General features: G+C 38.4%; 1 protein-coding gene across 1 annotated transcript in view; it reads left to right on the forward strand.

Annotated features, from left to right (window-relative positions):
• The window catches only part of VWA8 (von Willebrand factor A domain containing 8), a gene marked incomplete at its 5' end in the record, with an annotated part of 370,441 nt that overhangs the window by 135,347 nt on the left and 224,299 nt on the right, over positions 1-10,795 (forward strand). Inside the window, 3 exons of the mRNA XM_019523815.1 lie at positions 2,161-2,276; positions 4,126-4,232; positions 6,559-6,665. Coding sequence (XP_019379360.1) covers positions 2,161-2,276; positions 4,126-4,232; positions 6,559-6,665 — 330 coding nt within the window. The remainder of the gene's footprint in view (positions 1-2,160; positions 2,277-4,125; positions 4,233-6,558; positions 6,666-10,795) is intronic.

Consider the following 10,795-nt stretch of genomic DNA (forward strand, 5'->3'; position numbering starts at 1 on the left):
GATGTACACTTCTGATGTAGCGGTAAGCTGCTACCAAGTCCCCTCTCAACCTTCCCTTTTTCAAGCTGAAGAGACCCAGGTCCATCAGCCTCTCCTCATATGGCTTGCTGTGCAAGTCTCTGATCATATGGGTAGCCCTTCTCTGGACTCTCTCAAGCTTTACCACATCTTTGTTAAAGTGTGGAGCCCAGAAATGGACACACTACTCCAGCTGCGGTCTCACCAATGCCTAGTAGAGCAGGAGAATCACTTTGCAATGGTTTTGCTGTTTCAGCCTTCTCCATTATAGCCTATGGCCAAAACGTCGAAACAGCGTCAAAACGGTGAAACGTTTCTACCTGCCTTATTTTGTTTCGAGGCTGTTTCAACCATTTCTGTTCCATTTCGTTTTTGCTGTTTCAACCTCAAAACAAGTCAAAGTAGCATTGAAACAAAACTGGCGGCGAAATTTCACACAGCCCTACCCAACAGTTATTTGATCCAGAAAGCCTAAATTTCATTTGAAAATGTCTCTGTTGTCAGAAAATTGTAGAGTAACACAGGAACTTAAATCTTTTAAGTTTCTAATTTTTTAAGTTGTTTTTTTTAAAAAAAAAGTGGAACATAAACTGCAGTTACTTAAGCTTTTTTCAAAATATTAACCTGGATTTTTCATATGTTAGAAAGTAGCCTTTATGCAATGTAATAGTACTGATTGGAAAAAATTTAATAATATGTTTTTGAACAGTAAGTGCCTCATTTTCAAAGTTGAAAGATTTCACAGAAAAGGATTGGTTTTGATACATTTCTCAACCTGAAAAATGCTGGAAAAAAAGTTCTTTAAAATTCTCATGCAGTTCCAGATTTACAGTTTACTTGGAGGATGTTTTCAGGTTTTCCATTTGAGTTTATATGTGCTTGAGATTATATAAAGAAAGAATTTTTGTTGACCCAAATTCAATTTTCAAAGGAATTTCTGAACCTATACCTAGGGACTGCTATTATTTGGGCATCAGTGTATTTCAGGGCAAAGCCCAGAATTTAGCGTTTTCCCCCAAAGCCCCTGAAAACTACAATTTGGCTGGAAATGGCCTGAAACCACAGGAGAGGGAGGGCAGGGAATAAAGTAAAAAACAAAACCAAAAACCTTATCTGCAGTGCAGAGAAGAAAGGTAGCAGAGCCCTGGAAACACTGTGAAAGCCCCACATATTACCAGGGGCAGCCTAGTACAGGCTGAGCCCCTCCCAGGGCTCAGCCAATCAGGTTGTTCAATTCCCCACTTTGGCAGAGAGTTTAAAAGCCCGGCCCAGAGCGGAGCAGGTAAGTATCCCTTGTCCTAGGGGCTGCAGGCATAGGCATGCTGGGTGCCTGGCCCCACAGCTAGACATGCGCTTCTGCTGCAGGGGCTTCTCCTCCCTCTCTCCCCTCCCCCACTCGGCACAGCTCTCCTGAGCCCTGCTTTGCTTTGTCACTGCACAGGAGCAGAGGAGAATTTCCCCCTTCCCTTCTCTGCACTGCAGGGTGGAGTGGGGCTCAGGAGACCAGTGCCAGGTGGGGGGAGGCCGTAAAAGTTAGCATTCGTTAAAAGTTGTTGTTTGATAAAGTTTATTTATTATGATTTCACTTAGAATTATAAGTGGTGAGCTTTACTTAAAGTTGTTGTTGAATAAATGGTGAGCTTTACTTTTTAAAAACAGCTGAAGAACAGCCTGTATGCTGCTGTTCAATGAAGGTCAGCCCCATGATGGGCTCCCTCAGCCAATCAGAGGCATGCAAGAGCCAGCCCTAAAAAACACCTGAAACGATCTCCAGTGACCCTGCAGGGAGCCAACTTTTCCCTCTGCCACAGCCTGAATTACACTCGTCCCTACCTATAACTTCTCCTCCCAAGAAGGAGACAGCCCAAGATCCGTCTTATCCAACACCTTTTTTCTTCTATTATAACGAGAAAGCTGATATTCTGGTGACATCATGATTTCCATGGTAATACATTTCTGTCAGAAATACTAAATTATGACCCCTGAAGAATTAAGAGGCAGAAACTGAGAAATGAAGATGAAAACAGCTATTTAAGAACAAAAAGTTGAAATGATTGCTTACAGAGTAAATTATTCTTTCTTGTGTGTTCCAGTTTAAATCAAAGAGGACTTGGAATTAAAATTACCTTTTATTTCTGGTAGGCACAGTCACTGGCATCATCTTTATCCACACGACAGTTATTACGAATTTGTCGACGGCAATCTCGGTATCCAGATGAAAGTCTTTATCATGCTGTCAATAAGGCCTGTCTCTCCAGGTAGAAATACTAATTTTATTGCAGAAGTTCAGACTCCCTCAAAAACTGCTCATATGCTCAGCTAATTTTTAAATGTGTGTGTTTTTTTTTTTAGGAGTTAGTTACTAAAATAACTATTCGCAACCTTTTGTAGGCTGGGAATGTTAAGATTCAGTTCTATGGCATTCTTAGACTTAAAACTTTATTTGAAATGAATCATGCAGCATTTCTTTCTAATCTGTGTTTCAGGACCCTGGCACATGTTACCTGGCCACAGGTTAATGCAGTTAATGGCATGATAAAACAAGGAATAAGCCACCAAGTTATTACACAAAAAATGTCTAATAACTTCTGTAGTTGGTTCCTATCATACCATTCACTGAATGTGAGCCCAGGCTTGGGGCTCCCAGCCTTCAGAGTGCATGGGACCCCTTGACTCTCACAAGCTCTGGAGGCTGACGGTGCGTATCAGCTCCCAGCCTTGGAGGCCCATCAATGTCAAGGACTCTGATGTGCCCCCAAGGCTAGGAACATGATTAGCTGCTGCACCTAGCCTCAGGGGTGCATTAGACACTTGGAGCAGTGGTAGAGCAGCACCATGTGCCCCCTGGCTGGGAGCCATCAGCTGATCCAGGCTCCCAACAGTGGGGATACACATTCCTGCAGCTGGGAGCCCAGATTAGCTGATGGGTCCCAGTCTTGGGAGCACATGATGTGCCCCTGTTGCTGGGAGCCTGGATCAACTAACTGGGTTCCTGGCCACAGGAGCTTGCCAAATTGCTGCTGCAGGGGGCGCCCGGGATCAAGATTCGGATTCTAGCTTCCTCCTGTACCAGCATTATGACATGATGGGATAGTCCCACAGTCACACCTCCTGTGGTGCATGCCATGGCATGGTAGGAAGCACAATTGTAAAAAAAAAAAAAAAAAAAAAAAAGAAAAAAGAAAAAAGAAAAAATCACACATCAGATCCCATCACATCTTTATTTGCATATGTGCCAGATGCCTCAGATGCTGAATAACATTAAAAATTTACAAATAGGGTCTCATTTCGTGTCAACATTCTGGGGTGACAAAAAAAGAAAATCATATTCAAGGTCATAGGAGCAGGGGGCTGGAATAGATGATCTTTGTGAGTTCCCTTCCAGCCCTGCTTTCCTATGGTTCTATATTTAACAAAATCTTAATGTGGTTAGATGTTGATTGGAATTTTGTATTCATTAAAAAAACTTTTAGTTCTCAGATTTCTCAAAGGAAACAATCAAGTTATGAAAAAGTTTCAAGAAAAAGAGAGGAAGAAAGTCAATGGGCCCAGATCCTCAAAGTATAGAACACTCATCTCCTGTTGCTCTCTGGAATAAATCAAGAAAAAAGAAAGCTGAGGGTAGATAAAATTTCCAATCCAGGTCTCATGGACTGTTGTAGGTGAAAGCCACTAGCCTTCAGTTCTATTTTATTCCTTCTTTAAACTAGTTTCATAAAGCATTGTAAACTCTTAAAATTAATATTTATATTAATATGAATTTTAGGAGTGAAATTTAGGTTAGACTTAAGGAATGCTATCCTGTATGACTTTGCTGGGTTTGTCTTTTTTTTTTTTTTTAATTCAGATAATTTTGAAATTTGGAGTTATTGGTGGAAAGTCAGATGGGGTTTCCTATGCAAGAAGTCTTATTTCCTTTCCTAAGCATAGATAGAGTAGGTGAAATGTTGGAAACTCTCCAAGTGGGACAGGAATTGACATATTATTTAGTGTGAGAGGTCAGGAAAAAGCTTCTTGCTGATTTTTTATTATAAAACAATCCAGATTATTGAGAAAAGTAAAAACAAAACAAAAACTTTTTCCTTCTCTTTTAACCCCTTAATTTAGGTTTTTGCCAAACCTTGCAAGATCAGCGTTGCATAAAAATTTGCTGGATTCTGGGATTGAGACAAGTCCAGGTGATATAAGGAAACTGGAGGAGAAGGATTATAGTTGTAAGATTGTATTTCTTACCCTTTTTGTTCTTTTATGAAAATGCCTCAGTTGCTGAACATACAAACTGTACTAAATGATCCTTATTTAAGCATAGTTTGCATTCTTTTGCCTTTGTTTCATTGGAATGTAATGTGATTCTATTGTCATATTTATGTAGAGGGTTCATCATACTCCGGGCTGATGGACTTGTGCATCTACTTTTCATTTTAGATTTCCTGGATCAAAAGGGTCCTTGTCCACAGACTTTAATGGGCTCCTTTCCTTTAGCATTCTTGACAACTGCACTACTCTTTATGCTTTTCGGACATTTAAAATTTTTGGTGTGATCTCTAAGTCTTGATCTCTCTGTCCCATGCTACTTTCTCCCCTTTAGCACCCTTTTTGCCTCATCCGCTTTAATGTTACTAAAATTTTCTCTCATTACTGTCAACAGAGCCCTGTGATCTCTCACACTGATTATGGAAATCTCTCTTCTGACTCCCCAGACTATACAAAGCTTTGGTGCTAAAGATGACTTCTTTCCCATCTCTCTTTTAATGTGTTCCTCCTCTCTTTGATATTCATTTAAGTTTCATCTCATGCCGCATCACGTTTGAGCTCTTTTTATTGCCTTCAACGCTGAATATAAAATTACACGTGCTAATATCTTTCATCTCACTTCTTCCTGGTGCCTTATCTTCCCTCTATCCTATAGCCTTCCTGATCTGTTCATTTCTTTTTCTTGTTCTCGCCTTCGTGCTTTCTGTTAGACAGCTCACATCGAACAGACTGCTGCTTCCTGTCCACTGAGGCCTTCTTTTCAGCATACTTAATTTCCTTTCTCCTCACCAGTAATCTCTGTTCTCTGTCCCTTCCCTGCACAGTTGCTCAAACTTTTGTCCTACATGTGTTTATCTTTTCTGCTTTCATTGTTGGCTCTCTATAACATGCTTATGGCACTTCCTATATATGTGTGTATATTGCACATATATACATTACATATATATAATATATGTGTATGTCTATTTATATATGTACTTTTTGTGGACTATGTACTTATATATGTACTTTTCTTCATTTTTAGAAATTACTGTAAAATGCCCTAGTAATCCAGACTTATTTCAGTTTCAAAACATAAAAGTAGAAATTTGAGGCAAATGCTAATTTCATACTTGTTAGAAGATAGCTTGAATTATAGTCATGTGACTAGAGATTAATTTCTTGGAATACAAAATTGAATGTTTTACAGAGCTAAATACAAATATGAAAAGGTTATATTACTTTGTTAATGTATGACTTTCAAACATATTTATAATGTGTAATATTAGAAATACTGCAGTTTTACTAGGAAACTTATGTCCATACTATGGAAATTTCATGACAACAACATGCAAAGCCTTATCACACTGAAACTAAACAAAACGAAAAGGCAGTGGAGAGCATTCTCTCTCAGTGTGACATTCCAGGTTAATCCAATCTGGCAGGAAGTCTGAATAAAGGAAAAGGGCAAATATCTGTTGGAGGTAGAGGTGCTTATCTGGAACTGCTGTGTTATAACGTAACTACTTGTAGCACACTGTTGTGGTTAGTATAATGTTTTAATGATTTTTCTATCTGAACTACAGCTGGAGATTCCTTTAAGAAGGACAGATTTAGCCATTTTTTACCCAGATGCTAAATGTTCCTTCCCACCCCCTTTTTACACAGATCTTGTGCTGAAAAGAGAAACTTAACAGTGACTTAATGTAAACGAAGTGATTTAGCATGCTGTTTTTAGAAGGGGATATCTTATGAAACAATTTTAGTAGCACTCTGAGGGCACGTGTAATGTGCCCCTACAGCGCCATTGTTACTGCGCTGGCATTTAGTATTTCCTTTTGGACATACTAAATGATGGCACAGTAACATCCCTGTACTGCACTGTGCAGTGAGGTAGCGTCACGTGTAGACATACCCTGATTAGAGAAAGTGAGTATCAAATTAAACCAAAGCAACTATCCACAGTCTGCAGTGATATTTCCCCTGATACGTACAGTCCTGTATGATACTTTCCCCTGATCATTTTACCAATTTTGTCATTCATTGTTACAGAACTTTGTACAATTTGTGTGGTACATGCTCTTGAAATTCACTAATAATCAATATTTTTGTAGCATTTAAACCATGGAGCTTGATGCAACCCTTTTTTTGACATCTTTTCTTTAAAAATTTAGGAAACCAAATATTTCTGGCAAACCTTAGTAATCCATTGATTGCTGCAAATATATGTATTGTCTTTTACATGGGTAGTTGACCCCTCATCTAAATAATCCCTTGATTTGTTTTTGTTTTATATAAAATTTCAAGATGAAGTACATAATGGTATTCTGAAGATAGGGTCTACCAGTATGCCGATCTATAACCCCAGTGAGAAAATGAAAGTGCCTGATGTTCTGTTTTATGAAAACACCCAGGTAAGTGCACTTCCTTGATTATGCAGGTGCAATGGACTTTGCTAAACATTGTAGTAATGAACTTTCAAAGGGTATATTTTTTTAACTGCCTAAATCAGGTTCATATTGTGACCATGGAAAAAATGCTAGTCTTCTCACTGAATTTGGTGCTCATTTCAGATGACTGAAGATCAAAGTTCATAACCATACTTTCATATAAGGAGATTATAACATTCCTGGAGATGATTCATAAGAAATAAAGGAACTGCTGTTGCCCTTTTGGTTTTGTTTATAATAATTGAGAAGTTTTATTCTTGCTGCTTGGCTATATCACCATTTTTTATGATGGGTCAACAGTTCTAATATTCTATTTTTAGAAGTCTAGAACTTGGAAGTTTTACAGGCCTGCAGTAGGTAAATTGGAGTAGGAATTACTAGTATATACTTTTAAAGAAATTTTAAAACAGTTGAATTATTTTTGGAAAATCTTTTACTGCTCAATGAAATCACAAACTGTTTACATAATATTCAATTGTTGTTTTAACAATATTCAGGGATATTGAAATGTTATCTGCAGCTGCTCTACAGTTATTCCGTCCCTTGCACTCTTATTGCTTCTGATTATAACTATGATTTATTTATACTTATTTGATGCACAAGTCCTAAGATTCTGAACTGTCTGAAAGCCATTTTTGGCCAGAGTTCAAGAATTTCTCAAGAACTATGTTGTACATATGCAGATCACTTCAATATGGATGTAATGATTAAAATCTCTGTTATGATTGGCATCAATTTAGTGCCATTTGGACCTAGCAGTAATACTGCCTCAGCTTTTCACACCCTTCAGCTGACAGAGAAACTACAGGGAAAGGAATTAAGCCAAATTATAAAGGACAAAAGAAGGTGTATGTGCATTAGGGTTGCATTAATGTGCATTAATCTCTCCGAATTGAATTGGAACCCTCGCACACTCATCGGCGGACCTGGAAGTGGACCAGAAGTACTTCGGATCCATCTCCAGGTCTGCCACAAAGCATGTGGGGGACCCTGCCCCGGCTCAGCGACTGGTGCCTCCTGGGTCTGGGGGGGCCACCCGGGGTCGGTCCCCCCGTGGCTGATCACCATGCTGGTGCGCTTGGTGGTGGACCTCCCCCGCACTCGGAATAAAATCTTCAGATTTTGATTTGGCTGAATGTCATCGGGACAGTGATCCAAATCAGCTAATTGAATCACTGTCTCCTGAATCCGAATCGAATACTGCCCGCTTCACACACCCCTAATATGCATGTCCTGAAAGGAAAAAACACATGTCCATCTTCCAAAGGCATGTCCATTTCTCTTTACTAGATGGTAATCTTTCTTCGCCACACAATATAGAGGTATCAGCGCTATTAGTCCGCTGCATCTGAACCACAGGATCTGCCTGTTCAGTTGAAGCAGTTTAAAAAGGGGAGAAGCTGCTGCTCAAGATTGCCTGGTAGCTTGTGCACTCTAAGGCTAGGTGCAGACATTCAAAAGACCCAAGGCAGAATTGATTTAAATTTAGTGTTTTTTGTAAATGGTGTAGTTTTAAACCAGTCTTTGTGTGCCAAACTTCTGTTCTGTTACAGGTATAGGCTGGTTTCCAGTCACTTAGCAGTAAAAGTGTAATGTCTGTACCTGGTCTAAATGATATGTGTGCACACCCCTGCAGTGACATAAGTGAGCTAAATTGCCCCAGCTTTATCCCTGGATGAAGCTGGGTAGAAGTTGGAGGAGTTTCACTACATTTATAACTGTTACAGCCAAATAACTTCAGTGCTGTCTCAAGCAGCAGCAGCTTCACTACCCCTCAGACAAACATTCACCTGGAACAGTTTCTATGTCCTCATGAATGATGTTGCCCCTCCAGCCCCGCTCCCAGCATAGCCTTACCAGTACAGCCCTCAGCACCTGCTTTAGCTGCTGCATGTGTATAGGTGTATGTGCGCACACGTACCAAATCATTAAAAAAAGATAAAATTTAAAAACTCCTCATTTTGCACAGTCCCAAAAATTTCAAATCGATAAAAATCAAATGTTTAAAAACAAACATTAATTTTTGCCATCAAAATAAAAAATAAAAATGAAATTCTGCTAAGCCTAAGAATATGCCTCTTAAAACAGTTAAAAAATAAATATGCTGAATCTCCATGAGCTACAGCCCCAGTATAATTAAAAATGAGGAGTATGAGAGCTACTCGATATAAAAGTTTGAAGGACAGGTTAGGTAACTTAGGAAACCATTCTCCTTTTCAGTGAACTTCAACATGTAGGAGCTAAGGTCAAAGCACTTTCACTTAGGCCTAGCTGAAACATTTTCCAGGCTAATTTGAAATAAACAGTTTATTTCATTGATGACCATTAAACCCTCTCTTCAACAAATTCTCAAGTTGTAAATGTAAAACGTATTTTGAAATGAGAAGATTATGTATCTAAACATTTTTAGGTTGTTTTGTTTAATGAAACTAAAGCTTATGTGCTGTTTTTGTGTGTAATTAATTCCAGATATAGTGCAACATCATTAAAACAAATCTCCCTGTAACTAGGAGAAAAATTCATTAAAAGAGGGTGTTTACAATAAAGTTAGTCAATTTACTGCATTGTAAGAATGAGAAAATCATTTCCTGCTGGTGGGATTTTTAAAAGGGGGGTAGGGTTTGTTATAAACAGATTTGTTACCATTATGTATTGTACCATTCTAATGAAGCTGCTTGGCACAAATCATGAGCAACAGTTAAGGTAAATAAGCAGCATATCAGCCACCATTTTCTAGCACACTAAATATATCACTTAATAAGAATCTGAAAATATTAAGCTATATAGCTTGTGAAATAAATTATATATAGTTATATTTTTCCTATATAGCAAAAAGGTGTACTAAATCTACTTCAAAGGCATTATGCAATTGTAAAGCTATCCCTTTAGAAAATAGCTGGAGTACAAGTGGGAAAGTTGAGTGAAATTATTTAAATGGAAGATTTTCACATGTAAATCAGTCTACCTTATTTTATGTCTTTCCTGTTCTTTCTTTTCTTCATAGGACAAAGTTTAGTTTTCACTGTATAGGCTCTTATGAAAGTGATAGACAGGTCACATAATGTGAACAAATGAGAATATTCTTCTTCCTTATAATACATGTGTGAGGTTTTCTGCCATTTCAGCAAAGCACATCATCTCTGAGATTCTCACAAATTAAATTCCAAAACTCAAAGATGCCCTTATGTATTAGTCTTCTTGCTTAAAGTTGAGAATAACTTCAGTGATTACAAATTGAAAATACTGATCACAACTTATTTTAGAATTCTGTTTTTTTCCACTTTAGGCAGAACATGTCATTAAATATGTATGGTAAAAAAAATTGTTCCAAATATTTTACCGATAGCTGTATATAGAGAATTTTTCAAAAACATAGTAGTGCATTACCAACTAAAATTAATTTTCTTCTTAAGTCCTGTATTGCCATCCCCCACTTCACTGTGATGGTCTCAAGTGTTCTGATGATGATTTTGTATCCCTACACATCTGCTGAAGGATGAAGCTGGCTTAAGGGCAAAAAACAGTATTCTGTGATTTAGTAAAATAAACTACATTTACTTATATACACACAATCCTGGGACTTCAGTTTGGGAAGGAGAAGACTGAGGAGAGTAGAGGTCTGTAAAAGTCATGAACAATGTGGACAAAGTAAATGAGGAACTGCTATTCACCAAGCCCCAAAGGACTTGAACTAGGGGCCACCCTCTGAAGTTAGCAGGAAACATGTTTAAAATAAGAGAGAGTCCTTTTTTACACAACACATACTTAACTTGTGGAATACATTACTACAGGAAGTTGTAGAGACAGATAGCATAGCCATGTTCAAAAGGACAAGAGAAATACATAGATGAAAAATCTATTAATAGGTATTAAACAACATTCAAGGATGTATCTTGTAGCATTTCTAAACCAATGATGGTAAATGCCAGGGAGAATAAGGAACAGGGGGTAGATCACTCTAGATATACCCTGTTCATTGTTTTCCCTCTAAAATATCCACCCTTGCCACTGTTGGAGAGAGGATACTAGACTGTGTACCTCACATACCTCCCCCGGGGTGCGCACAATGGCCGAGAGCCCCCTTCCCCCCCCCC

Source organism: Gavialis gangeticus, unplaced genomic scaffold (assembly GCF_001723915.1).
Source record: "Gavialis gangeticus isolate Ggan-Ray unplaced genomic scaffold, GavGan_comp1, whole genome shotgun sequence".
NCBI classification, from domain to species: Eukaryota; Metazoa; Chordata; order Crocodylia; family Gavialidae; genus Gavialis; species Gavialis gangeticus.